Source organism: Diaporthe citri, assembly GCF_014595645.1.
Source record: "Diaporthe citri strain NFHF-8-4 chromosome Unknown scaffold_6, whole genome shotgun sequence".
NCBI classification, from domain to species: Eukaryota; Fungi; Ascomycota; class Sordariomycetes; order Diaporthales; family Diaporthaceae; genus Diaporthe; species Diaporthe citri.
Genome location: NW_025064851.1, coordinates 114,702 through 141,852, shown reverse-complemented (window position 1 = coordinate 141,852; position 27,151 = coordinate 114,702). Strand labels below are relative to the sequence as shown.

Sequence of the window (27,151 nt, the reverse complement as noted above, 5' to 3'; positions counted from 1 at the left end):
ACTGTTCACTGAGTCGGAAGTGGGTTAGCTACGCACTCCACCGACCGGGCTTTTCATCGTCGTGGAAATGTCGGACAGGTTGTACACAGGAAAGACGACTGCATTGTATCTTGGAACTCAACACATCATCACCATGCTCTCCGCCAACTCGAATTCTAATGAGATAGACCTCAGTAGACTCAACAGACAGTGCTGCATTTTCTACAGTGTTTTTGTATACGACCTTCTATCATGCCTCTCTAGTCTTCCGCGTTGTAACTATGTGTTACGATAAATCACGACCCCACGCTCATTAAATTCCCTCACCTCAACAGCCTTTATCCCACCCTGACAACTATCCATCATCAAGAAGCTGCAATGTCGAAGGTTGTATATCACAGTTCCCTAAGAGTGTCGCATTAGTCAGTGGATCATCAGCCGAATTGCATCGTCTACATACTCTGTCGTCGCATTATACAAGCGTTCGATGGCATCGACGAGCTCATCAACACCAGGGCCGTTGGGACATTCCAGCCACGTGTCATTGTCCCCATCCCGGATACAGTAAACCTTCTCGTTCAATCGGATTGTACCACTGATGTGCACGCCCGCCTGCCCGGTAGTAATTTCAGTTAGTCCGTCTTTGATCAAGATATCAAGAAACCGTGTGGCAAATTGTCGTTGGTGAAGACACGGGGCACAATGTTTTCACTGACATCAATGGTACGCTGAGCACTTTTCCGAAGTAGCTCGTATGCGTATGCTCCTCCATCCCTAGCAGCACACTGGTCCACCTTCTCAAGATCGATGGAGTTCTTTGCGGCGCAGGCCTCGTAATGTGCGCGCTCGGGGATCCGCTGGTACTCATTCGTCAAGCATTCGAGGAAGCCAACAAGACTCCTGGAGTCCCGGTGTGTATCCTGCGTGCAGAGCTCCATCATGGCAGCTTTGCACTCCTCGGGGCCATGCTTGCAGTGCATGCCCTCTTCGGTTTCTCTGAGTGGGCGGCGGAGCGTGGTGAGAAAGCCTGCGCGTTGATCTAAGGCTTGGTACCAATGTGATCGCTCACTCACCTCGCGAGAATGCTGAGTCTGAAGTCGACTTTGTCATGCACACGCTCAATGGTCGGGAGCACCAAGGCCGTCAAGGCAACCTAAACGCCGACACAGCATGAGTCATTTGAGATTTTATTATCGAGAGAATCGTTGAAAGAAGCTCTCACCTGCGCATTGGGACACTTGACTATGTTATGAATCTCGAGTGGTACCCTCTTTGGAGCAAGCGGCTGAAGCGTCTGCTTCAGACGTTCCCTGGGTACTCTAACCTTGTAGACGTTGTAAATGACCAGAAGACTGAGTACCACAAGGAATATCTGACGGAGGAGTGGGAATGATGCCCGGGGCCGACGGCGTAGGCTCTCGGGAGCTGTGTGGCCAGCTGCAGCTGGTGACTTCTCATCCATATTCATGGCGGCGGGCTGTGAGTAGCGCTGTTGCTTGTGTACAGGAATTGACACTGGCACAAGATCTTGCCCTTGGAAAGAAGGAGTAGGAATCTTGGAATTCTCTCTCTGTCGTTTTGACGGGCACAGCCTGGACCCTGTATTCCTGGTAAAGTTTCCAACCGGAATCCGTCTAATAACCCGGTTTCGCATCCACCAACGTTCTTTCCGCCTATGGATTAGACGAGGATTGATCACTTTCAAAGGACCGATACGTAATATCTACCGGCAACACTTTCAGGGAAGGTGTGAGCGTGATCCTACGCCCCCATTTCCAGCGATGGACGCGTCACCGTGGGTCCGTCATTGTGTCTAGCCACGGGCGTCTGGGTTTCCGACGTATTGTGGGCGGTGAAAGGGGAAAACGGCATCTAGGCTCCAAAAGGACCCTTAATTTCTGACGATGCTGAAACTGAAGGATTCTGATGCTCATCGTCATCTATACCACCCGAGGGAAGACTAGCTCGGCTCCAAGGATGAGCAGATTTACTAGCTCGGCTCCAAGGATTGGGCTCGCGGGATGGACTCCGGGGAGGCGTCAGCCCCGGGACGGATCGACAAGCTTGTAGTTGAACTAAACTAGCCAACGGCTGCAATTCCGGCGCTACAACTGAAATCTCGGTCAAGAATGTCAGAGGATTCGAAGGATTAATACAGTCGCTTACCTCAGATTGTGTTCGTGGAGCCTTAGGAGCCTGTGCCGCTCGGCTAGTAGGGGAGACTAAGTCATGTTCCTAGTAGCTATCACAATAGTGACGGAGACTGTACTGCTCGGGTGTAATATGGTATATTCCGCGACAGGGGACTGGGTAGTCAGCCGCATGTCGATAGCCAATCGGCAGAGTCCAACCGGTGGACTTCCTTTATCTCTTTGTGGAACGTAGTAAGACTCCTATTTCTTGGCCAAATTGTCCGAGTTCCGATGCGACGTCGACGAAAACCGAGCAGGCCGATACGTTGCCTGCAGTCATTAGCACCGGAAGTCGGTCAAGCCACGAACGAGCCTAGCACGGAACGGGAGCCATCTTAATTCGCAAGTAGATTCCTTCAAATGCAGTTAGAACAAGCTTTGTGGTCGTGTTCATCGTGCCGCCCCGCACACGTATTTACGCGATACCCTTTCGGGTCACAAACCTTACCCATCAGATTCAAAAGTATGCACTAATCGACCGCCAAGTATCGAGTGAATAATCCCGACAACTAAGTGCTTTGGATATGCGTTTCTGTGAGATGCATCATATCCTTGATATGTGCATACTCCTCAATTTGCATACCAGAAAATAATCGCATTGCGAATGGGTCGATGATACTCGATTAACGTAGATACCCCCTTCTGCTCTATTGAAGGCAGGAAATAGCCCAGTAAGCGTGCCCTATCTTACTTGACGTAGAGAAAGTGTTCCGTAAAGCCCAGGTGCTGCATCCACCGTGTATCTGTTCCGTTTGATAGGTGCACATTAGTTACCTGTCTGCAAGCCATTGTCTCATCTCCTGTCTTTTTTTGCACCATCAGGGATCCTGTCATAGTCGCCATATTCTTTCTCTGCGACGGAAAATTCATCTCATCATCTTGCTCATTGTTTTGACTGGAAAAGCCTCACGCCGGCTGAAGCACCCACAAGAATATGCCGCGATCCGATAGTTCTTCAGAGGCCTCAAGCGGATCCTCATCCGCCCCAGGCTCTCCAAGTCCTTTCGGTACCTCAAGTCAGTCCTCATTAGCTCCAGGCGTTATGGAAAACACACCAAATGAATACACGCCACTTCTCAAGCCCGCCGGGAATGGCTACGACACTGAATCGCATCCCGTGCCACCCGAGCATCAAACGATATCAGCTCCCCAAGACGACGAGACAATAGTCAAGCCCCAAGAGCTGCCGTTCAGTAGACTTGCCATCATCTTCTCAACTGCCTGGATAGGCGTCTTTCTTGGGGCCGTCGACTCCAGCGTCATTGTGACTCTCACCGCGCCCATCTCCAGCGAGTTCCAGTCTCTCAGCTTGCTCTCATGGCTGGCCAGCGCATACCTCATCTCCAACGCCGTCTGCCAACCAATCTCCGGCCGCCTGACAGATATTTTCGGGCGCGGACCCGGTTTGGTCTTCAGTCACATATTCTTCTCTGCCGGTAATCTTATCTGTGGATACGCCAAACACGAGTCGCACCTCATTTTCGGCCGGGCCATCGCTGGAATTGGCGGCGGTGGACTGATGAGCATTGCTACTTTCTTGGGGTCCGATTTGGTCCCCTTGAGGAAGCGAGGTGTGGTTCAGGGCATCCTGAATCTATGCTTTGGGTCGGGAGCCATGATGGGTGGCGTTTTTGGCGGTCTCCTCAACGACTATAGCAGCCAAGGCTGGAGACTTGCATTCATCGTTCAAGCTCCTCCATCTCTGATGGCGGCTGTGGCTTGCTACTTCTTTATCAAAACACCACCGAAGCAGTCAAACAAATCTTATCTGGGGCGTATAGATTTCGTTGGAGTCTTTCTTATTACCTCTTTCCTCGTTCTGCTCCTCGTGGGCTTGAACGCGGGCGGGAATATTGTCCCTTGGAATCATCCATTGCCTCTCACGACCATTCCCCTATCCGTTGTTGCATTCTTCATGTTCGTTTGGTGGGAATCGAGGGCAAGGCAACATATCATTCCAGTGAGACTCTTACTGGAACGGACCGTGCTTGCTGCTTGCTTGTCGAACTGCTTGTGCACCATGGTCATGTTTGCTCTACTCTTCTACGTTCCTTTGTATCTGCAAATTCGCGGGAGCACGGCGACAGAAGTTGGCCTACTCATCCTTTTTTCCCCAATGGGAACTTCAATCAGCTCCCTTGGGGCAGGGATCATCATGAACAAGACCGGAAAATACAACGGACTGGGTGTTGCCAGCCTGATCATCATGATCGCTGGAGTCATTGTCTTTGGATTTCATGACGAGAACACCCAGGGCTGGTTGACAGCCATGGTCTTCTTCCTCATTGGAACTGGTTACGCGTCTCTGCTGACGACTACTTTACTGGCTTGCATCGCTGCCGTGGATCACGCTCACCAGGCTGTTGTCACTTCTGCCACCTGTGAGTTATTTTCACTTCTTCCCATTCGTCTCTTCGCATATCTGCTAACTTAGTCTCTAGATTTGGCCCGAAGTATTGGAAGCACAATTGGCATCACCATCAGCTCAGCAGTGTTCCAGAATGTTCTGAATTGTCAGCTATGGAAAAGATTTGGGGACTACCCAGACGCAGCGGAAGAGATTGCGCGCATTCGGAACAGTATTGCGGAGCTCAAAAACCTTCCGGATGGGTGGTATGCGGGAGTCATGAAATCTTTCATGGATGCATTTCATGCCGTCTTCCTTACACTGCTGGGGCTTTCAGTTCTGGGCTTGGTGTGCGTATCGCTCATGAGACAACACACCCTGCACTCAAGCATGGACCGAGATGGGCGATAAGTCAGAGTATTTAGTCTAGATTTGTTCCGCATAACTAGATCTTTTAAAACTACAAATTCTTGTGCATGTGAGCCATTACTCCATATCAATCGCATCGCACTAACAACAGTGAGAGATGTATTTATCATATGACAGATCGATATTGACATGCGAATCAAGTTATTATAAACTTCTCTATTGTAAATTGTGACTTGGCCATTATCCCTACTCATCATGACTTCAACATAGACATCGGAGCCCCGAAGTAGTCGAGCTCGACCTTCCTGGTGTTGATGAGGCTGGCGTTCCCTCGCCACCGGTTCACGTCCGTCTCTCCCAACAACCGCATCTCGGTGATCATCTCCGTGTTCAAGATTTTGAGCATCTTTTCTACCCCCTCCTGGCCGTAGACATTAGCGAACATGGGAGGCCGCCCAAGACCGACGGCGCGGACTCCCAGGGCAAGCAGCATGAGCACATGGTTGCCACGGCGGACCCCGCCGTCGGCGTAGATCTCGATCTGGTCGAACACCTCTGGATACTGCATATGTAGATCGAGTAGTACCTCGACCGAGGTCGGCGTGTTGTCGACCACGCGGCCCCCGTGGTTTGAGATGTAGACAGCTTGAAACCCTAGGTCGGCGCAAAGCTTTACGTCCTTGGCTGTCTTGATGCCCTTGGGTATAATAGGCAAGGACGTCCAGCTGCGCAGCTCATTCAGCGCCTCGATGGTGAAGTTGAAACTGCGGCCCCCGTCGCTGCCAGGCGTGAAGCGCTGCGCGCGGTCGCGGACGCCACCCACGCCGGTGTTGTCGATGGCCAGCACGATGGCCTTGAACCCGGCAGCTTCCATGCGGCTGAGCTCGTTCTTGATCTGCGACTTGTTGGACCAGATATACTCCTGGTGGAACATGACTTGGTCTTCGGCCCCGGCAGCCGCGATCGCCTCGATCTTGAGTCTAGCCCCAATAGATGGTATATACAAAATACCAGCTCCAGCAGCCGCGCGCACCAGGTTTGCCTCTGCTTCAGGATTGGGGACGTTCAGATTGGCCGCCGGGGCAATGAAGTACGGCGCTGAGAAATTATATCCCAGGATGGTGGTGCTTGAACGTTGGCCCAGTCAGCATGGAGCAATACGGAATCTAGTAGAATAGAATGGGAGCAAACATACTTGAGATTCAAGTTCGAGACATCCTGGAGGATAGTGGGATTCAACAGAACTTTGCGATAGATGTTCAAATTATTAATATAAGCTGCATTGACTCAGGTTAGCAGCAGTCCACGGACATTCTCAAAGAGTTTTCATACTTGTTTCGTCCAGAGTACCGGTGCGATATTGCGCGTAGTCTCCTGGGGCCATGGTGTTCTTGGCTGCAATCTGGAAGTCGTTGAGAGTGAACAGGTCAGAAATATTTGGGAGGACGCCGGTAGTCCAACTGGACGTGTCCAGACCAGTGTCCGGAATGCCCTCATCCAGTTCCTGATCAATGACCGCGGCGCCAATCGATTGTGCGAGAAGAAGCCCGCAGGCCAGACCAGAGAGGAAACGAGCCATGACGCACAGTCTGAGGGGCGAAGAAGCTGGAGAGGAAAGTGCAAAGAGAAAACGAAGGAGGTGAAGTTGATGACTACAAGAGTAAAGTAAATGTGGGTTATCAAGAGCTCAGGGCCTAGCGGCTGACATGGAGACGCCAAGTCGTTAAAATTTACAGGCGTCGATTGAGTGGCATATCTGCATGATCCTTTGCAAGCTGGCTTGCCGGCCAATGGAATTGATGCTGACATTCGGCACAGGCTTGAATGCATCGGTTTTAGTTCCGTTTTGGGTACCGTAATACGGAAAATACCCACCGAACCGTCTCTGATGCTAGCCTGTCCTCCCTCGCCTTACTTTCGGCTGCCCGTGCCGGTCCAGTCCTGACCCATCCTCATCCATCTTCACCCGTCCTCATTCATCCTCACCAACCCCATCCCGTCCTCATCTATCCACTACCTATCTTGATCCACCCTCACCCGTAGGGTATGCCTGGTGGAGGCGTATGAAAGCATTCAGACATATGCTCACAATGCAAAGTGGATAGTTGTGGGCGGCATCTCTTTGGGTGCAAGGACGCAGGTGTCCGTTATTTCTGGTTTCTCCTCTCGTATGGCAATTTATGTTGACCAATCTTTCTATGTGCTCAATCTTTATCCACCCGCGGAAAAGGTTGCTGGCCGCCACTTTTCTATGTCATCATGTCACCACAGACCCTTTCCAAAGCCTTCATCAGTCCTTCCACGGTCCCCCTCAACGTCTCGCAGTTCACGACAACGCGGAAAAAGCTACCTTGTGGTCCTGGAGAATAATCCACCATGAAACCGCTTGGTACCAGTTTCTTCACCACTTCGCTTGTCCGTCGGGTATTTTCCTTCGGATCGTCTGCCAATGCGCCGCCAGGAGCATAGTAGAAACACACCTGCAGACATGGCGGCGGGTTGGTGCTTATCAGCTGGAAATCCGGATGTTGCTGAATCAATGACGCAAGATATGAAGACATTACAAACGCGTGGTCGATTCTCTCCTCGAATCCACTGGATCCGTAGTATACCCAGGCGAGGGCAAGCTTGAGCGCATCTCCACGGCGGCCACACTGAAGGGTCAGATCAGCAAGGTCCCAGTATTCCTTGTCCTCTTCTTCAGCTTCCCCGTCCCCATCTTCATGGAAAAGGTACCCGGCAGCCAAACTATTCGCCCTCTTAAGAATGCTCAGGTCGTTGACCAGCAAGAAGGAGCACGTCACCGGCACGTTGAGCATCTTGTGAGGGTTGACCGTGATAGAGTCTGCGAGCTCGATACCATCGAGCTTGTGCCGCTGCGCTGACGAAAACACAACGCTGCCCCCAAGACCCATCGACGTGGAGCCACAGGTTGAACTCCTTGCAGACCTCCGAGACGGCCCGGAACGGGTCGAAGGAGCCAAACACTGTGGTCCCAGCCGTGGCGTTCACATAGAACGGGGTCTTGCCATCCCTCTTTGCCTGTATCACCAACTCGCGCAGTGCACTGGGGACAAGGCAGCCAGCTTCGTCCACAGGCACGAGGATGACGGCCGCCTTGCCGAGGCCCAGCGTCGTCGCGGCTTTCTCGACCGAGTAATGGCCATGTTGGCTGGTGAACACAGCCAAGTTGTGGGTCCCATTTCCGTTGAGTTTCGTCTCGGGGAATAACGTGTTACGAGCTGTAACAATCGATGTGAGGTTGGAAGATGAGCCTCCTTGGCATGTAACGCCTCCGGCGCGTGGACCGTTGAATCCGAACAAGTTGGCCAGCGACTTGGCAGTCTGTCGCTCGATGGCTGTGAGAGCGGGTGACACATTGTATACGTGAAGCTTCATCGTTGATCAGTTGGATATACTGGGTCTGAGTAGGTATGTACCCAAGTATGCATTGTTACTTACATTGGTATTCAAGACCGCGAGTACAAGCTCTGATACCACACCGACCTTGAGAGCCATTAGTTACTACATCAGTGCACAATGTTTGTGGTTCATCCGGCTTACGGCATTGGTGCTTGCGTAAAGCTTGTCAAGGAAACCCTGATCCCAAGTATTGACACTGTACTTCAGCAGGTTCTGGATGGTCTCAAGCAGTCCATGCCGCCCTCTGCCTTGATTTGCTGGCAGGGAAAATGCCATTTTTTCTACCAATGCCTTTGGCGGTTGTGCGTCGACGAGCACGCTAGGTTGCGACGTGAGGCTGGCCCCCGCAGCCCTTTCTGGTGCTGCATCATCTGCGGCTTTGATGAAAGGCAGCAGTAACGACTGGACTGCACTCAGGAGCTACGACACGTGTTAGTCCAGGTGGATCCCAAGAGCTACTGGGCTATATTACATCGTCAACCTCAGCCGCCCTGTTCAAAGTTGGCGCCGGTACCACGTGGTTGGCATGGCCATTGGTGCCGTTCGAAGCATTGGCGTCCTGAGTCATTTTGAGTCTTTGTCGGTTCGTTGGGATAATTGATGTTTTCAACAAGAGCCTTGTAATAGGGGGAAGACTTTATGTAGAATAAGATGCGAATTTCTGCTGGTCAAGTAGACGAATCCTGTTGAATTCCAATAACCATCACGTGAGACAGGTGTGAAGATGCGTGTGTGTCATCGAAGAGAGACAAGTGCGCAGGAACTGTCCCGGGGGGCCGGCTGTCTAATATGGATAAGCAGTGGGATGTGTGCCTGCAGCGGTGCTGGTCTCATTCCCATGTCAACCACTTCAGCAAAACCCAAACCCTCCTGTGCAGTACTACGGGTCATCAGTTGGTATGGCGTATTTTTGGGACTTGCGCGTATTTTACCGCCTGCAGGGTCCTCTCCCCCTCCCCTTCCACTCAACACGGACGATTTGGCGGCTGGCACAACCGTTTTGCCGATAGTTCGACCCAATTGAGGTCACATCTCGCAGAACCCACATGCGATTTTGTCCCACGATTTAAGCCACACGAGCTGACTGTGCCCACAACTTGTTCCTTTCTGCTCAGGCCTGGCATGGGATTTTCAACGCTGCGAAATTCATCCGCTGGCTATCTATTCGTGCTGATTACGAGAATTACTTGGCAGTTTCAATCAATAGTACCCATACATCACACGAGTTCATGATAGCTTTCTCTCGATCTAAGAGACTGGCAAGTACTTACATTTCGATAATTTTCACAACAGGAGTCATCACGATCTTTTCCTGACTCTAATAGTAAATTGTTTCATAGTTCTCTGGATACTAATGCCAATTTTGCGTATGCCCACAAGGTAGAAAACTAGCGCCCGTTCGCCTCACCAAAGGCTGTGATGGTATCCCTAGAAGCTTTGATATCCTCGAGCTGGATGCCGCTGCGATCACACATACCCCTGAAGATACCGTCCTCCTTGGCAAAGAGACTCGCAGGCGTGTCCAACTCTGCGATCTGCCCACCATCCACGACGCAGATCCGGTCATACCCTATAATGGTCCGGAGACGGTGTGCGATGCAAAGCACCGTCTTGCCACGGAAGCCGGCTGCCATTGTGACTTGTATCTTCTCATCCGTGCCCATATCCACGCTCGAAGTGGCCTCGTCACAGATGATGATGCGGGAATCGCGCACCAGAGCTCTTGCTAGGGCCATGAGCTGTCGCTGGCCGAGTGAGAAATTCAAACCGTCTTCTTCGACAACGCTGTCGAGATGGATTCTGGCATCGTTGGCCTGGCGGCCTTCCGACGTGACGTCTTCCTGCTGGGCCAGCCCTGTCCGCCGTAGAGCGTCCCAAAGTTCCATATCCGTGCGCTTGGAAAATGGGTCCAGGTTGCTGCGGACGGTGCCCTGGAACAACATGGGATCTTGCGGAACGATAGTCAATCGCGATCGCAGATCTTGGAGTCCAATCCGCGAGATATCGATACCATCAATAGAGATCGAGCCCCCAGATATTTCCACGAGTCTAAACAGGACACTGATAATTGACGACTTGCCCGCACCGGTACGGCCGATGATGCCCATACGCTCACCGCCGTTGATGTGTATAGACAGGTCCTGTAAGACGAGAGGTAGATTCTTGCGATACCGCATTTGGACGTTCTTGAGAACGATCTCTCCCTTGTCGGGCCAACTCTCAGGCATGTCCATGATATGGGCGGGAGCTTCTTCCTCAAGCTCCTCGCCAAAGTAGCGCAGGCGTTCGACTGCATTGATACCCTTATCCACTTCCGATAGTTGACGGATTGAGAATTGGAGCATCTGAACCACGGAGAGGATATAGCTCAGTACGAGGCCGCTGATTGAAGGGTTTACACTGAATCGCGAGGTGACCACAAGAATGCCAACGACAAAGACGAGTACGTTGCCGGCAGCATCAAGTCGCATGGTGAGCCACCGCTGATTGGCCATAGTGATATAGTAGGCAGCATTCATCGAATCAATCGACGAACGAAGCTCATGGACGAACTGATCTTTGAGACCGTAAGCCTGGATGGTGGCCACACCGCTGAGGCCCTCGATGAACCTGGATACCACTTTAGACCGCAGAACTGACTCGTAACGCTTGACCGTACGGGCAGACGAACGGTAGTATGATGCGGCCCCAACATAGAGGATATAGAAGGGAACAAGCGCGATGGCGAAATAGTAAAAGTACGCTATGATGAGGATGAAGACCGCACCGGCGTAGCTAACGGTTATGAAAAACATGCGGAAGTTATCGGCGCTTTGGTTGTCCATAATGTCCACATCACTTGAAAAGCGGTTGATGATGCGCCCAAGAGGTGTTGTGTCAAAAAACGAGATAGGCGCGCGCAAAACTCGCGTCATCGCTTGCCGGAACATGGTCTTGCTAGCATTTGTCGCCGTGACTGATAGCGCAAGCGAGAAAGCGAACAGGATCAATGCTTGTGCACCGCCCAGGGCAGCGTAGATGCCAATATAGAGACCGGTTGAGAGGTCAAACTTGTCCGATGTCCAGAAGGAGAGCCAGAGATTCGTGGCGATGTTGGCTCCTCGAGACGCTATCAGGAGTAGAAGCACAAGAGGCAAATTCCAGAGCGTTCCAGAAGCGCGCACGTAAGTGGCGTAAACGGACCATGGTACTGAATCTTTGGCCTGGTCCTCTTTCTGCATCAACGGCGAGGCTTTATGGTCCTTCTTGACTTCCTTGGCTTTCTTGAGTTCAGCAGTTTCTTCAACAGGGTCGAGATCCTCGATGAGTTGGTCGGCATTTTCCGGCTCCTGCATCTCCTTCGGGGCCATACTTGATTCCATCAGGGTCTGGAAGGCTTGGTGGTTCTTCTTCAAGCTCTCGAAGGAACCAACGGCCTGGATCTTGCCATCGTCCATCCAGACAATGCGATCGCATCGATCTAGTACCCACAGTTGATGTGTAACCAAGATGATGCATTTTCCCTTCAGCAGGCCGAGGATAGCTTTGTCAAAGATGTGGCGGCCGACGTGAGCATCAACAGCACTGAGAGGATCATCCATCAAAATGATATCAGCGTCCGAGTAAATCGCTCTCGCGATATTGAGGCGCTGCTTTTGACCCCCGGAGATGGTGATACCTCGCTCGCCGATCTCGGTCTGGTCACCGTCGGGAAGCATGTCGATATCAGCCTGGAGCGCGCAGCTATCGGAGCCGTCAGCCACCTTTGTAACGAGAGTAGGGTACCTACATAGGTAGGGTAAGGTGAATAAGTAGACTTACGCATCAATGATCTTGTCATACCAAGCCTGATCTAGTTCTTTCCCGAAAGTGATGTTGTTCTGCAGCGAAGTATTCTGGATCCAAGCGTATTGGGGGCAAAAGGCTCGAGATGCACCAAAGATGGCAGCCCCATCGGTCTTGCGCATATAACCAGCCATGGCAGCCAACAGCGAGCTCTTGCCGCTACCGACACCGCCGATCACGGCAATCAACTCGTTGCGACCGGCCTGGAAGTTCACGTCCTGCAGCTGAAAGGGTTCCCGCTGATCCATGACCGGGGGGCCATCGGAAGGTGCCGTGGGTTGAACACGTCCGGATTTCTCAGGGTCCCGTTTGGGCTTGTTGTCCTTCCCCTTGGTAGCATCTTCGCTGCCGTCACTCTCCTGCTTCTGCGTTTTCTCGCGCGTGAAACTTGCGCTTCGCAGATCGATGGCATATTCTCCTTCCGGCTCCCAGATCATGTCTTCCTCCCTGTCTTCCTGCACCAAGAAGTGCTCGATCCGCATCACAGAGGAATATGCGTCACTAGCATCACCAAGGGCACGAGGCAGGAGGTTCAGAGGGAGCCTCAGACTGTTGAACAGAGCCAGCGAGGAGAAAACCTTGGCGGGGTCCAGCCCGTTGCCCGTGAGCGAGTAGGTGATGAAGGACAGCATGGATGCGAAGATGGGAAGAGACATGCTGATGGCGTTGATGGCGTTCCGAACAGCCAGAAGCCCCTGAATGCTGTGGATCTCTTTCATGCGGAGCTGCTCCAGGCGGTCGAGAAAGGCGGGCTCCCAGCCATAGTATTTGACGAAGCGTACCGATTGGATGATCTCTTGGGTGAGCGAGATGCGTTGATCCGTAATCTTGTTGATAGCCCTTCGTCGATGAACAAAACTCCGAATAGCGAGAGTGAAAAGAGGTACGCCGATAGCGAGGAGCGCAAAGCCTGTGAGAGCGCTGTACGTCAAGTTGATCAAGAGCAGCACCAGAGAGATGATACACGCAAACGGTGTAGCCCAGAGCGAGTGCAGCGCCGTACAGAACATGTCGATACGATTAGTATCAATGCTCATGAGGGTCGAGATGCGTCCATTAGTCCATCCGGCACCATTCTCGAGTTCATCCTTCTTTTTTCGGTCTCTCCGCTTTCTCCACGTCTTGCTGATTGTAGTCGCCTGTTTTTCGCTCTTTTGTGTGTCATTGGGGGCCGGTGTTGTAGCAACGGAAGTTCCGCCTGCTTTGGCGCGGCTGGAGATTGTCATGGCTTTCTCATAGATCAAACTAGTGAGAACACCACGACTCTGACCACAAGCATCATGCCCTTGTAAAAGTACTGGCTAGCAGTGACACTTTGTATTATCTGCATCCCCATGATTCCAAGGACAAGACCGATTCCATGCGCTATTGGTGGAGCGACTTGGTTGTGTGATTGAGCTGCATAAGCATCCGTGGCGAACTGAATAAGAAAACGCAGGGTGAAAGGAGTGAGGATCTGAACCGAGTAGTACACCAAGGCGTAAATGCCGCTGAGGTAGAACTCGGACTTGAAAGTCTCGCGTAACGCTCCCAGAAGCGGTCTTTTCACTCCATCCTGCACTCGTCGCTGAAATGATTCCTTGACCTTCTGGGTCAGAGGGTCAACCGCTCTATCTGGGTTCACTTGCCAGATGTCGCGTTCGTCAAGTTGGCGTTTATAGCCAGTCTAGACAGAATGGTTAGCATCGACTCGGACGAGGCCTTCTCGAAACAGGGTGCAGACTCACCACCATCAAGGGCGTGACCCAGTTAAAGGTTAAGCGGCTCAGAAGACCAGCCTTGTGCTCAGGCGATATGACACGCTCATCGGGCACAGGTGGAATTCCGCCCCACCGCAAGGGGTTTGATGTTTTGTACCAAGGTCTGGTCTGTGGCCTGGTGTCTTCAGCTGCGCTTTCAGTGCTAGCCGAACTGTTGGATTCGAATTCTTTGTCAACCACAGAAGTGCGCTTCTCTGATTGAGGGAACGAGGGTGAAATGCTGTTGCGTTCTTCCGCTACAGCCTGCTGTGTTGTAACCTCTGCCCGGGTGGCAGTGTCTGGAGTTCTACTCTCCTCCTTGGAGTCTGCCATTATGCCAACTAGAAACCAGAAGCCGTTTCAGTTTTCAGAAAATTGGCCCAGGAGGGTGTAATCTGAAAATGATGGTTGACGACACTTCGTAAAGGAAGTGGACAAATGTTAAGGCGAGCGTGAGACTGGGCAGCAGAAGTTATTACTGATCCAGTTTTCTAACACAATGCAACTTAACTTAGGCAGTTCACAGCGTTCTGGCCTGCACTGAACGTTCTCCAGCATCTCAGGTAGGGAACATTGAGCGTGGACATGAATCCAACACATACTCACGAGTTCGTGGACATGAAACGGATAGGTTGACCGCGTGTTCGTTAGAACGATATGTTAAGGCCCCGTTACCGGCTAAGCGAGGTGGTACGTACTGTACCTGACCGAAGCCAGTATCAGTACTTGGTGGGGCAATTCATTCTCAGCAGCATGCTGTCGATCCACTCTAGTAAACCGTTCGGACTAGTCGTGGCGACCTCACATCAGCCCCTGCCTGCCATTTTAGGAAGCAAGATTGTCGGCGATGTACGGATCCCGGACTTACTTTAGGAAGCGAGATCGTCGGTGATGCTCGGATGCCGGAGCGGCTGACGAGGCTTGCAGTAGGGAATTGGAAGCGAAAATCCTTCCAATCAGTCAAATCCCTCTTACGGACCATCTAGAGTCTGCACGGCGTTCCGATTCGTCTGCTCTTGCTGATTTGATGGCTGCCCAAGCGAAGGATCTGTTTAGTCCGATGCCTGCCGGCGAGCACAATCTGAAAGTATCATATCACACTCAGATTCAGGGGAGGTAAGGCGGAGGTATGGGTCCGGGATAATGATGTGGGTTCGTTAAGAGTATCACAGCTGGGATCGTAGTGTAGTAGTCAGCAACGAAGGATTCGATAGCCTTTGGTTTCAACATTGCAATTTGTCTCCACCAGCTAGTCATTAGCACCCGTCACCGTGAGACGACCAATCCACCAACCCGCATGTTCAGGTCCATGACGCGGTTCACAATACCTCTTACAGCTAGGCATCCAAAAGGAGCCTCAAGGCTTAGACGAGATAAGCCCTTGCCTGAAGAGCGGTGTAGGACCGGCATCCGGTTGGGGGCGGAGATTCGAGGGCAAGGCAGATCTTGATCCTTCTCATGTGTGTATCGAACCTATTAGTGCAGGCCATTAGATTCACCCGGTTAGTGACGGCGCAGCAACACTTGTACATGATAGCAATGCAACGTGGCAGCTGGGCGACACGATCCAGGTTCCGGAGCAAGCAAGTCCAGAGTTGGAGACGGCAAAATAGCAATTCTATTCGATTCGATTGAGTGTTAGCTGTTCGAGAAAGTGAACCACGGAATCGAGCAAACAGCTGTCATTGACAATCGTTCAGCATCACCATGGCAATGGAGATTCTACCTACAACTGATTTCCATGGCACACATCATGTTGGCACATCACAGGATGAGACTCCATTTGATAAGCTCGTGGCCTCCTTGGCAGAGACTTTGAGCACATCGTCTGGCCTAACGTTAGACGATGTTAATGTGGCTTCACTGATGCGTTCAATGAAGCTCTACAACAGTCAGGAGTGTGACTGGGCAAAGTATGCCTTTGGCAACAATGCTGTGGATTATACAAGGAACCTGATCGACGAAGGGAATGGTAAGAGCAATCTGGTATGTTTACTTTATTCCAAATCAGATCACTTCTGTTTTGTTTCTGACGAGTGTACCAACGTAGCTCGTGCTCGTATGGTGTCCTGGTAGGGGCAGCCCTGTACATGATCATGGTAACGCCCACTGTTTGATGAAGATTCTCAAAGGCAACTTGACAGAGACGCGGTATGCGTTTCCACAACAAGGACAAAGTCAGCCATTGAATATAATCTCGGAGAGGACCCACGCGGAGAACGATGTCGCATACATGGCCGATGATCTTGGGTTACATCGCATGTCGAATAAAGGCAGCGACTTTGCTGTATCCCTTCACTGTAAGCCTGACGTACATCTGTGTTTCTCCTGCATATACCATACTGATGAATTTGACTCTAGTATACACTCCTCCACACGTAGCCAGGAAAGGTTGCTATATATTTGATGAAGACACAGGAAAGAGGAAACATGTTCCAGGCCACAACTATCATTCAGCCTACGGTAGAGTTTTAGAGGAGTGAGAATAGGTACATCGGAGTGTTGCAATCCAAAGTAGATAGAATAGCAACTATATCATCTGTATTAATTCACTTTTAAATGACACCTTCGCGTCTTCACTCCTCATTTTTCGCTCAGTTGCCAATTTCCATGTTTAGGCGGGGAATTGACGCATGAGTTGGAGTGGACCCTGCAGTTTATTGGCATCGGTTCACGGAAACTGACGCAATGCTTCCGTTGGCCTACATGAGTAAAAATGGTAAATAAGAGAAGTGGTTTAGGCAAAGAGGTTGCGTGCTTGGGTACTTTTTCGTGTGGGGAAGTCCTAGATCTACTTGGGGGGCATGCGGTGTGCGCAAGTCCGACAAAAAGAGTTTTCAGCTCAATCTTCCTCCTGATTCCGTTGTTTTCCATCACGTTTCAAGCCATGGTCTTGAATCCATAAACATGCGCAGACATGAATGGCAATGAGTATACCGAAAGAGGCGAATACCGCATGGAGCCCTTCCATGTACCCTTGTGACACCAATGTCTTTTCCTCCCTAGTGAGATTTAAATCATCTAATGCGAAGGCTGACGAGATCATTTTCGCAATGGTTTCCTTACTGAAACTGGACTTCAACTGAGAATATAGCACGTTGCTTAAGATGGTGCCAGAAACTACACGATGTCAGACTCAGCGTTTATGAGATGTCACCATATCAGAGACGTACCTGTAGTACTGGTCGCTCCTCCCATATCTCTCAAAAAGTTCCGCAGGCCTGTCAAAACGGCTCGGTCGTCTGGATCCGAGCCCGCGAAAAGGCCAACAAGGACTGGACAGGTGATGTTGGGTCAACGCAGAACCTTTGGAAGCGAAAGAAAATCTGGAGTCACTTACCAGGCTGCATAGAACATCCAACGCCCACGCCATCCAGGATGCCAACCACGATCATCTCCCAAATGGGAGTTTGTTGGTCGTAAAACAACTTTGCCGCAGCTAAAGCCCAACAGACCGCTCCTGTCACAATGATGGGCTTATAATGTCCGCACGCGGATATGATGATGCCAGTAAGAGCTGATGTCAGTCCGTGAGCGATGACCATGGGGAGCAGCAGAATCCCAGCCTGGGATGGGCTTGCCCCTCGGACGTTCTGAAAGTACAACGGGAGAATGAAGAGATTGCCCCAGTAAATCCAGCCGACGAGAATGTTGATGCTAATCAAAATATTTGTGGAGTAGCCGTAGCTGAACAGTCGTGCTGGTAGCAGAGGCAGCTTTGCAAACCGCCACTCGACGATCAAAAAGACGCCAAGCAGCGCGATTCCTGTGACTAGCATGCCTATGGTCGCCGGCGATGTCCAAGGCATGGTAGCTCCGCCTTGCGAGATGGGAATCTGACTCGTATCATCAATACCCCCAAGTATTCCAGGCATTAACAGCACTTCAGATTAACTCACCAAGAACAATGCAATCCCAAATGGACTCAAAAAAGCTCCAGTCCAGTCGATCAACTTTAGCTTGTCCTAGATCCGGCCCTTGGCATGGGAGGAAGAAGACGTCGGCCACACCGACACGAGATAATACACGGCCATGGCGCACAAGGGACAGACAAACCAGAAGGCCCACTGCCATCCAGCCATCTGCGTGAGGGCTCCCCCAATGACAGGACCAAGCCCATTACCGAGCGCGGTGGCGGCACCAACCATGCCGAAGTAATATCCACGCTGCTCCAACGTCGTGATATCCGCAATGGCAATCTGGACAAGCGCATTGATGGCCCCGGCGCCAAAGCCGGTGAATGCCCTGGCGGCAAATAGTTGGAGCGGCGTCTCACAAAAGCCCGAGACAAGGTTGCCGCCCCCCATTATCGCAAGGGCCGCAACCAGCGAGGTCTTGCGGCCCCAAATGTCCGATAGTCTTCCATTGATCAGCTGTATGCTGGTGCTAGTGATGAGGAAACAGGCCCCGACTAGGGATATGGAGGCTCCGGTACTGAGCGCGGATGCTATAGCGGGCAGACTTGTGGATATGGACGTTTGATCAAGGAAGGATGTAAATTGTATGAGCGCCAGAGCTGGAAATATGACCAAAAGCCGCTTTTGTGGCAGAGAATGCAACTGGTTCTGAAGAAGGGGTGTAGACTCGTCCATAGTGAACGAACGGAAGCGAAAGCCGAGGTTTCTGACAGGAAGTTCAGTCAGAATGTCATTTTTTTCCACTTTCAGCCCCCAGTAAGAAGACACGGAGACTTAAATATTGAATGTAAGCCGGGGGGAACAGGGGATTCTGCTGGGATTGGGTTGCTAACGGGCGGCTAACAGCACCTAGGGTTAGGGTTAGGGTAAGATTTTTGATGATCAACCACAAGGCCATTGAGAATCGTAGCAATGGGTAACCTCGTATGAAGAGGGACAGCACGATCCCCACGATGATTACCAGGTAAGCTCATTCAAGAACAGCAATATGCAAATACACATGTAACTGACGCGGAATTAATAGAGGATCGTGATGCTGAATTATTCTACCTAACGCTGCTGAAAAGAAAAAAAAAGAAGAAAAACACCACGCGGTTCTGATGCTTTACTCCGAGCCAATTGCTGAGTCATTACTGGGAAAGGGAACGGCGTCCCAACGAAGGCGACGCAGGTGACGCTTTGGGTCATTGATGTTGTTTCGAGCATGCAACCAACGACGATTGTCGATTAGTATGATGGTTCCGGTAGGGAATGCAGCAGACGCGAGGTGTACTGTCGATGGTGTATCCTTTTGAGCCAAGCACGAGTCAAGCTCCTCGAGCGCCTTTGAGGCCCCTTCCGTCAACGGGGTCACAATGTCTCTTCTGAAGCGCATCATACATGACTGGCTTTCCTGGTCAAAGGCCATCAAATTCCCTACAATTTCCTGCTTCGCCGGATCTTTCACAAACTCCTTGGGGGATGTTAATCCTGTACTCCCGTCGCATCAACGATGCCTGGGTGGATGGGGACAGAGACTGGTTGAGCCGCTGGATGTTCATGGCCGAGAGAGTGCCGCCACCGAACCTATCGTGCTGGAGAACCTGGAGAGCAAAGTACCGTGGCACCATCTCTTCATAGCTGCAGTCGGTGTGCCAGGGGAATTCATCCATTGTCTCGGATCTTGCACGGTGGTTAGCTGTCTGGAAGGAGACGCTTTCTGGTCGGACGTCCCAGAACCACCCGCGCGAGGCGCTGTGTGTGATCGGGAGCTGATGGTTGAATTGTTTATTCAGACTGACAACGAGTCGTTCAAGATACTGGCTGTCAGGATCCGGGTGACCCAGGCTGATCTTGAGTATGCCATGCTTTCGGAGTTGGTCATGGACATTGCGAACATGGTTTCGCTGTATTGAGTGTTCAATAGTCGGTGCAGTCATGTGAGGCACCATAAGTGGCTCCAGAGGGATGAACCCGGCGGAGGGTTGAGAGGTAGTTCCTGCTGCCACCGCATTGGTTTGAATTCCACGACAGTGACTATGAGTCTGAAATCTTGTTGAAAGAGACAAGCTACACGCTCGACGGGCTAAGGGACGCATTGTGGATTGATTCCCAAAGCATAGGCTAGGTGGCCTGGCGCAAAGTGGGCGAACTTGTGGATGAGAGTCCTTGATCTGAGTCGCAGTCCGAAAAGCAAGCGAGCCGATGGAAGTCGTCTGCAGAATACTCCGTACGGAGACACCTCGAATTCGTCTTAACCCTTGGGCCCTTCACGACGCTCGGATTCTTCACACCCGTCGTCAACCGCTCCGACGGATCTGTACAAGGGAGTTATTGGAAAGCTAAATTCTGACATTCATCATCGTGTCATCGTTATCAATCTATGCATCATGGTACGACGGATAAGTGACTCAAGGAAGTGGTAGGGGTTTACGGCGGTCACATCCCAAAGGATTCAGGCTGCTCGTGGTACGACGAATAAGGGACTTAGTGAAGTAGTAGAGTTTCACGTCGGACTCATCCCAAAGGATTTAATCTGCTCGTGGGGACCTCACATCAGCCGCCACTCACTGAGGCGACGTTACGCGGCGTGCAGATCCAGCCAGCCCCATACTTCACGCTTACCATCCTCGACGAGGCTCGCGGCGTGGATCACACCGCTTGCCCTAAGAGAGGCGCAGGAGGCACAGAAAAATGCGCGACTCGTATAAGCTCACAAGGGCTAAAGCCGTTGGTAGTCGGTAGCAGGAGTTTGAATTATTAGGTCAGACAACGTTAGATCCACTCATCTCCGAGCAGCTGGGATAGATGACATGGCCCGTGATCCTTTGTTGTTACCTTACCCCGATATCCGGAACTCCCCGCCAGCCCCGGCCGTCGGGAGCCTCAACGGGAATCGGAGACAACCTCACTGTGGATCTGCCAATCAAAAGAGGCTAGCCAACTTGATCCGCCGATCCTTTGCGAAAGTTCAGGGACTGTGATCGAACACGCTCAATATGCCTACAATGGGAAAGTCCTTGCACTCAAGGGGATAGCAAGGGAGCCAAGAGAGGGAAACGCTACACGCACCACGTCTTGCACTTATTGATGCCCGGGATACTGCCGTGAATGGAATTACCTATCTTTTGTATATCCCCTTTTAATGAATATATCTTATTATTGATCAGCCGTTGACATGTAGATAATATATTGAACCTTTTGTTCGACATATACTATGTAGGTAAATTTATTTAATTAAAGAATATCTTCACCATTTCTTCGACATATAGTACACAAGTACTTTTATTGAATTAGGGAGTCTGTTCACATCGACGCTCCTTGAACCTCTCTTCAAGGAGCTCTCACGGAGTCCAAAAAATTCGCCAGCGAAGATCCATGAAAAACAGACGGCGTCATTGCAACGTGAAGACGTGGGCATTCGCATTTTCTCCCCCTCCTCAGGAACAACCATGATTCTCGCTCTCGCTGTTGTGGCCATTCTGGTGCTGGTGGCGGTCTTGCGCCATCTTTTCCAGTCCGACTCCGAATTCTCTTCAACTGAGATCGGGCTAGAAGACTTGAAAGCACTAAGAATACGCCATGATGTTCACTCGGCATTCATGGTCATGGTCAACGATGAAGGCGCTGGATCATGGCCACCGCGAGCTACTCATGACGACTTCCCGCCAGCGCTCCGTCCCTACCAGCACATTTACGCAGCCATGGCGCCATTGCTCCCATACGCCAACCCATCACTTGACGATGAGTGCAACAAAATACGTATCGCAGATTTTCGTTCCCGTATGCAGACTCTGCTCACCGAGAAGGTTGATGTGGATGCGGTTCAGAGTATTCTGGAACTCGTTGAGTCGGGCAATTGGGATGCCTTCCCACGAGACGCCTACAATGGTTTCTACTCGTGCATTGCTTGCTTGCGCCACGCTTATCGGTAAGTGCAGCCATTCACAAGTATACCATGACCTGTCCGCTGAGTTGACATTCATTTCTCTATGCAGGTGGTCAACGAATCCAGTCGTGAGGGTCGCCCAAGAAGAAAAGCAACTTCGCTTCCCCTCGGAGCTGGACATGCCATGGTCCTTTTTGCAGCGCAGATACGATATCACGTCTCCCAGTGGGAATATCACGGCAAACATTCTGTGCAATCTTGATCCAAATGGGCAGATAACATATCCGATAAATGAAGGCATGTCTGACGAGATAAAGAGAAACGAACTCACTTGGTGTCACATATTCTACGACTCGGAATTCCTGGTAGGTGATCCTGTCGCAGACTGACGTCGTATGGAAGAATTTCTCATACTCATCACAGGCTATCCCGATTTATTATTACATGATCCAAGCCATGGTCAGCTTCGAGCGGGGTGACAAGCGATCATGTCTTGCTCACGTGGAAACAGCCTCGACCAAGCTGCGCAAGGTGTTGCTCTATCTGTATGAGAAGATGAACGAACCTTATGTGTCCCGCGCGATTTGGGTGAGACATGTCTCAGGTGTTCATAGCTGGGGCATGACACACGAGAGCGACCGCTGCCCCGTCGAGTATGGTGGCCTGTCCGGAAGCCAGATCCTCCTCTTCTTGGCGGTAGATGCATTCCTCGGAATTGAGCGCTACCACACAAATGCTCAACACAAGATGCATATCTTGAAGAACTTCAGAAACGTAGCTGAGACTATACGCAGACATTCTTTTCGACATCAACTAACAGGAAAATCCGACGAAGATGTTGCCATCGAAAACGCATTTCAACGCATCATCAAGCAGCTACGGGTAAGCAAAGACACAGCTCACTGAAAGTCCATAATTTTCCAGATGATCTAACCAGGCATGAAACAGTCTTTCAGAGCTGTTCACAAGGTCCGGGCGGTCCGTTATCTCTCGGCCCCTGCCCCCGAGAGAGTCCCCATGACAGCGGCACTCTCCGTTCTACCACGCAAAGGTGAAGAGGGACAAGCCGCGGACTCTTTCAAGTTCATTGACGAAGTTCTGACAAAGAGGTTGAACGAAACACTGTAATTTGGTGGCCTTAGAAGAGGAAGGAGATGAATCGATGTTGTCCGACCAACACGTCTCCGAAGCATTTTTTACTCGGGTCAAATGTTGTGGTACCGCTAGCAAGATAGATTTAGAGCCGCAACAAAAGTCGCTCAATGAGTGAGGCGTCATATGGTTGACACATGAGAGCCTTTCAGTTAAAATAATGTTGTCAGATAGGCACTTTGATGAATGCGGAGATCACCAAGTGAATTTGTTTAGCAGTGTCTGGTCCGTGCTAATACTGCCACTACCCAACGTGAAGATACCTAGGTAGCGCTTGAGTGCGTTGGAATAGCGCTCAGGCCTTTCTTTCCAGGCTGTTATCTAAGAAGAAAATGAACGAGTATCATTTCAGTTGGAGTCTTGAACAGTCCGTGGACGGAAATCTATAAGCTACACTTAGGTTCATTACGCAGCCACTGCGATAGGCAAGCCGCAGAACTCGACATCATGCGGCGGGTTCTCTACAGCAAACCAGTCTCGGCCACAATCTCCCGCATAGAAAAAGTCCTCCATGACCTGATACTTGATAGGCTTCCCTGTGGCCGTACGTGGTAGATCCTCTTGCGGGCCCAGAAGTCGCAGAAGGGTTGGCAGACTGGTGACATCCAAATCGGCCTGAAGATCTGCTCTGACTCGATCCAGCGTAATCTTCTCCGGCTCAACGCCATTCTTGAGTCTGACAACAGCACCACATAGCTGTTTGCCTTGTTCCACGGGCACGGCAACAACGCAGGCCACAGCAATGTAGGAGAGCCCCATCAAGCAATTTTCCACCTTGATGGCCGAGGTCCAGGAGTTGCCATAAACGATATCTGCAAGTGAGAGAAGAAAAAAAAAAAAGATCAACGACTGAAACAAACAACGCAGTAATGGGCCTTGGAAGACTTACAGTCATCCCGCTCACGTCCGAGCAAAAGCAGCTCGTCGTCTCTCAAATCCACCATATCTCCGGTATGGTAGTACCCTTCCTCATCGAGGGCCTCCCGTGTTTTTTCTGGCTCGCCGAGATAGCTGCAAGTCATTAATTTCAGAATGAATAGATCACTATGAAGTGAATGGAGTATCTCGAAGCACTTACCCTAGAAACCTGTTGGGAGACTTGATGGACAATCTGCCATGTCTCCCCTCTGACAGCTTCATTTCAATGCCAGGCGAAAGTTTTCCAACGGAGCCCTTGGATGGAAGGATTTAGTAAAGAACAGGCAGCGTCAATGTTGGAATGCGCAAGCGGTCACTTACATTGATCTTGGTCAGTCCAGTCGTAACGAGTCCTGTCAGCTCGCTGGCGCCATATCGATTCTGCAGCGGGCGCCCGATCACTGCTTCCCAGAAGTCGACCGTCGGTTGGTCGACCAGACCCCCAATACACAGGAAGAACTTCAACCCACTGAAATAGGCCGGAAACTTCTCCTGCTTTTCCTTTGTGAGCTGCTCGTCGCCCAGCAGGATATCTCGCATTCCCCGAAGAAGCGCTGGATTGAAGACGAAATAGGTGATCCGCTCGCGCTGGAAGACATCAAGCACAGCTCTGGCGCCGGCCGGGCACTCGAGTGCGAACACCTTCTTGCCCAGGGCTATGCTCTCGATGACGTTCTTGGCCCCGCCGAGCCAGTGGCTCTCGTTGTAGTTGACTTGGGCACCGCCCTGTTCCTCAAGCGGCTCAGATGTCAAATCAACCGGGTGAGATGTGAGGCATGTTCGCCGGATCACGACTCCCTTGGAGTAGCCGGTGGTGCCCGATGTCATACAGACGTACCCAGGACCATCCGGGTCCAGATGGAGGGACTCATCAATACTGATGTTGAGTTCCGGCAGCGCAGGCGAGTCGCATGGGATAGGCACCGTGACCAATGATTTCCCCTCGGTCTCGTCTACGTAGCCGCGCAGGCGCTCAAGCTCCGCAGTGCAACCCCTGTCGAACAACACACAGTTTGCTTTTCCTCTGGAGATGACCGAGGCCTGTCTTTCAACAGATGCTCTGGGATCTAGTCTAGAGTTAAATTTTGGCCCATCTTTTTCTCATTCAGGGGGTAGCATACCTAGCGGCGTGTAAGCCCCTCCCAATGCTCTGACAGCATAGAAGGCAACAACATATTGATAGCCGGTTCGCGTCAGAGCTGTGACGTATACATTCTCCTCATGAAGGAGGCCTCTTGCATCGAAATTAGAGGATGGTATCAGCGACTTGAGCTGATCGCGTGTCTCCAAGACGTCAGCCAGAAGCTCTAGGTATGTCTTTCTGAAACCCGTGAAGTCCTCGATGATGACCTCAGAGCCGCCGACACGCTTGGCGGCTTCAAGCAGCCTGACAAGAAGTGGATCGTTGGGGAAGCGAAAAGCCGCTGAGGGGGAAGGAGCCGTCTCTGCCATCTTGAACTTGGCGTTTGATATTCCACGAGGTACTGAGAAATGTTTGAATTTCGTATATGTGTCTTTAACGACAGATGACGTGTTCTCTCTCGAGCAGATCAAAGAGGTTGAGAGCCTGAGGAGACCGGTTCTCTTGTTCGCTGCCTCCGTAGACTGCGGCCCTACTTCGTTTGATAGATAAGTTGCTAAGCGGGTACCTATGCAATAAACGGGGTGTTCAAAAGTACTTTCCGCGAGTATCTAATGGATTTCCCCTGTTCAGCTGACAGTTTGTTACGGTGGAGGCGAAAATACTTAGTTACCCCTGCTCCGTTTAAAGGATCATCACTACGGTCATAGCTCTACCTGAGAAGGCAGGCAATCTCCGTAGGAAGCTGACCTGCATATTTGACTCCATATTCCGTGAGACTGAGAGAGTTCTTATCATGGTCGCACGAAGGATTAGTCGCTTCCGTGAGGCGCAAGTCCATGTACCCACTCAGGCACCACGCCACCCCACTCACGCACAGAAGAGGACGTATTACACGCAGCCTAAATGTTCTGTTCAGTTTATGCGATCTAGACTCAATATATTGAATCTGGAGAGTTGAATTAAGGTCCGTAAAACTTATGCAATTGATTGGGACTTGATCATGGGTGTGAGTGTGCGTGAGGGGGTGGGTGATGCTGGAGTGGGTACATGGACTGCAAGTGAATAAACCGACCGGAAAACGTCAATAACGAACGTATCTTAAACGACATCTAAATCGCTTGAGATCCATCGTGAAATAACTCCTCGCGTAACAAAAAAGGCAGATGCAAAATGGCATGCACTTTTACGGACTTACAAGCTTCCAGTAATACCACCGTGACTGCCTTGCTCCCAGTATTAAAGTACGTAGTTGCTGTTGAAGTTTAATATTCTCCGAATGGATACTTACAATGACGTCGGGTTCAAATTTAAATTTGACACGAGTCGATTTGCGGTGATTTCAGATCGTATTTCATCATTGGTCCTGAAAGAGTTGATGTGTAATGATGGCCAGTAACATACATATCACTACATGCAATCGCTGGCCGCTTGGACTCCGCCAAAAGAAGCGCCATCATTGTTGACAAATTACGCAGGACCTTGAAATAAATAGGGAACGAGTGAATGAAAAAGGTACTCACTAGCAGAGGAAGCTACTCACTATAGCGCAAAAACGGCAGTAGAATGGCAACCTGGGAGTGGCATCGGCGATATCCCCCGTGCTTGCGAAAAGATCGCGACCCATCTCGGTTCCAAGACTAGGACTCTGTAGCCGCGATGCTGCAAAATTATGCGTTTCCAGAATAGAGGCAGGTATGGCGTTCTCAGGGGGGAAAAAACGAGAGCAAAACAAAAAGATGGGTTCTATCGTCGAGCTATCATTAAGTCCTATGTAGGAAAGCCGCCCATGCCAGTGACTGATTCGCATAACCGGGCCATGCGCCGATCAACCGGGCCTCCGCAACATCCGCCCGGACTCGGCGTTCACGCCGCGCCCAGGTGGGGGTGTTCAGTGGATCATCTGGGGATGCTAACCGTCCCTCAGGCTCGAGAAAGCGTGGAATTCGGAGTGAGAGAGTATTGACAAACACTGTGAAGGTGGCCCTCAAAACTCACCTCGTCGATATTTCTAGCTTCACGGGTAGAAGAAGGGTACGTTTGAGGTGAGGCTACGGGCTTTGAGTCTTGGAACGTATGGTGGCGGACTTGTTCTGCTGGGAATAATCCATCGGGACTGCCGTGGCGGGGAAAGTACCCTCGAGTCAACTTTGACTGCATGTATCGTGTCACGCGAACCTTTTCAGTCCTGTCCCTGTTCATACAAGCCGGTTTCGTAACACCACACTTTAGGCCGGTCTTTCCCGGCGGAAAGTTCCACCCTCGCGGATAATTCGATCATCATCATCCGAAAGTTCTTGGTGACGATCTAAGCAGTTCCGCAACGGACACTCTTGGGGAA

General features: G+C 51.1%; 10 protein-coding genes across 10 annotated transcripts; 4 read left to right on the top strand and 6 right to left on the bottom strand.

Moving 5' to 3' along the window:
- Positions 1–374: 374 nt before the first annotated feature.
- INS49_012073 (uncharacterized protein) lies at positions 375–1,447 on the bottom strand (the record flags this gene model as incomplete). The annotated part of the gene is made up of 5 exons (XM_043172779.1): positions 375–384; positions 440–591; positions 696–975; positions 1,053–1,132; positions 1,202–1,447. The coding sequence occupies 5 exons, from the start codon at positions 1,445–1,447 to the stop codon at positions 375–377; spliced, it is 768 nt and encodes a 255-aa protein (XP_043022076.1).
- Positions 1,448–3,213: 1,766 nt separating this feature from the next.
- INS49_012072 (uncharacterized protein) lies at positions 3,214–4,929 on the top strand (the record flags this gene model as incomplete). The annotated part of the gene is made up of 2 exons (XM_043172778.1): positions 3,214–4,552; positions 4,613–4,929. 2 exons carry the CDS (start codon positions 3,214–3,216, stop codon positions 4,927–4,929), a joined length of 1,656 nt encoding a protein of 551 aa, XP_043022075.1.
- A 211-nt stretch (positions 4,930–5,140) lies between these two features.
- INS49_012071 (uncharacterized protein) lies at positions 5,141–8,878 on the bottom strand (the record flags this gene model as incomplete). The annotated part of the gene is made up of 8 exons (XM_043172777.1): positions 5,141–6,014; positions 6,083–6,131; positions 6,220–6,391; positions 7,368–7,763; positions 7,837–8,280; positions 8,350–8,394; positions 8,452–8,730; positions 8,792–8,878. The coding sequence occupies 8 exons, from the start codon at positions 8,876–8,878 to the stop codon at positions 5,141–5,143; spliced, it is 2,346 nt and encodes a 781-aa protein (XP_043022074.1).
- An 820-nt stretch (positions 8,879–9,698) lies between these two features.
- On the bottom strand, positions 9,699–13,361 carry INS49_012070 (uncharacterized protein; the record flags this gene model as incomplete). The annotated part of the gene is made up of 2 exons (XM_043172776.1): positions 9,699–12,033; positions 12,112–13,361. The coding sequence occupies 2 exons, from the start codon at positions 13,359–13,361 to the stop codon at positions 9,699–9,701; spliced, it is 3,585 nt and encodes a 1,194-aa protein (XP_043022073.1).
- A 2,220-nt stretch (positions 13,362–15,581) lies between these two features.
- On the top strand, positions 15,582–16,349 carry INS49_012069 (uncharacterized protein; the record flags this gene model as incomplete). The annotated part of the gene is made up of 4 exons (XM_043172775.1): positions 15,582–15,860; positions 15,925–16,174; positions 16,236–16,265; positions 16,342–16,349. 4 exons carry the CDS (start codon positions 15,582–15,584, stop codon positions 16,347–16,349), a joined length of 567 nt encoding a protein of 188 aa, XP_043022072.1.
- Positions 16,350–16,716: 367 nt separating this feature from the next.
- Positions 16,717–17,683, bottom strand: INS49_012068 (uncharacterized protein; the record flags this gene model as incomplete). The annotated part of the gene is made up of 3 exons (XM_043172774.1): positions 16,717–16,994; positions 17,048–17,149; positions 17,215–17,683. 3 exons carry the CDS (start codon positions 17,681–17,683, stop codon positions 16,717–16,719), a joined length of 849 nt encoding a protein of 282 aa, XP_043022071.1.
- A 156-nt stretch (positions 17,684–17,839) lies between these two features.
- Positions 17,840–18,466, bottom strand: INS49_012067 (uncharacterized protein; the record flags this gene model as incomplete). Its single annotated transcript, XM_043172773.1, has 1 exon — positions 17,840–18,466. The coding sequence occupies one exon, from the start codon at positions 18,464–18,466 to the stop codon at positions 17,840–17,842; it is 627 nt and encodes a 208-aa protein (XP_043022070.1).
- A 680-nt stretch (positions 18,467–19,146) lies between these two features.
- Positions 19,147–19,686, top strand: INS49_012066 (uncharacterized protein; the record flags this gene model as incomplete). The annotated part of the gene is made up of 1 exon (XM_043172772.1): positions 19,147–19,686. One exon carries the CDS (start codon positions 19,147–19,149, stop codon positions 19,684–19,686), a length of 540 nt encoding a protein of 179 aa, XP_043022069.1.
- A 1,536-nt stretch (positions 19,687–21,222) lies between these two features.
- Positions 21,223–22,787, top strand: INS49_012065 (uncharacterized protein; the record flags this gene model as incomplete). Its single annotated transcript, XM_043172771.1, has 4 exons — positions 21,223–21,701; positions 21,769–22,024; positions 22,083–22,541; positions 22,608–22,787. The coding sequence occupies 4 exons, from the start codon at positions 21,223–21,225 to the stop codon at positions 22,785–22,787; spliced, it is 1,374 nt and encodes a 457-aa protein (XP_043022068.1).
- Positions 22,788–23,216: 429 nt separating this feature from the next.
- On the bottom strand, positions 23,217–25,181 carry INS49_012064 (uncharacterized protein; the record flags this gene model as incomplete). Its single annotated transcript, XM_043172770.1, has 5 exons — positions 23,217–23,623; positions 23,701–23,822; positions 23,890–23,984; positions 24,051–24,796; positions 24,851–25,181. 5 exons carry the CDS (start codon positions 25,179–25,181, stop codon positions 23,217–23,219), a joined length of 1,701 nt encoding a protein of 566 aa, XP_043022067.1.
- Between the last annotated feature and the right edge of the window lie 1,970 nt (positions 25,182–27,151).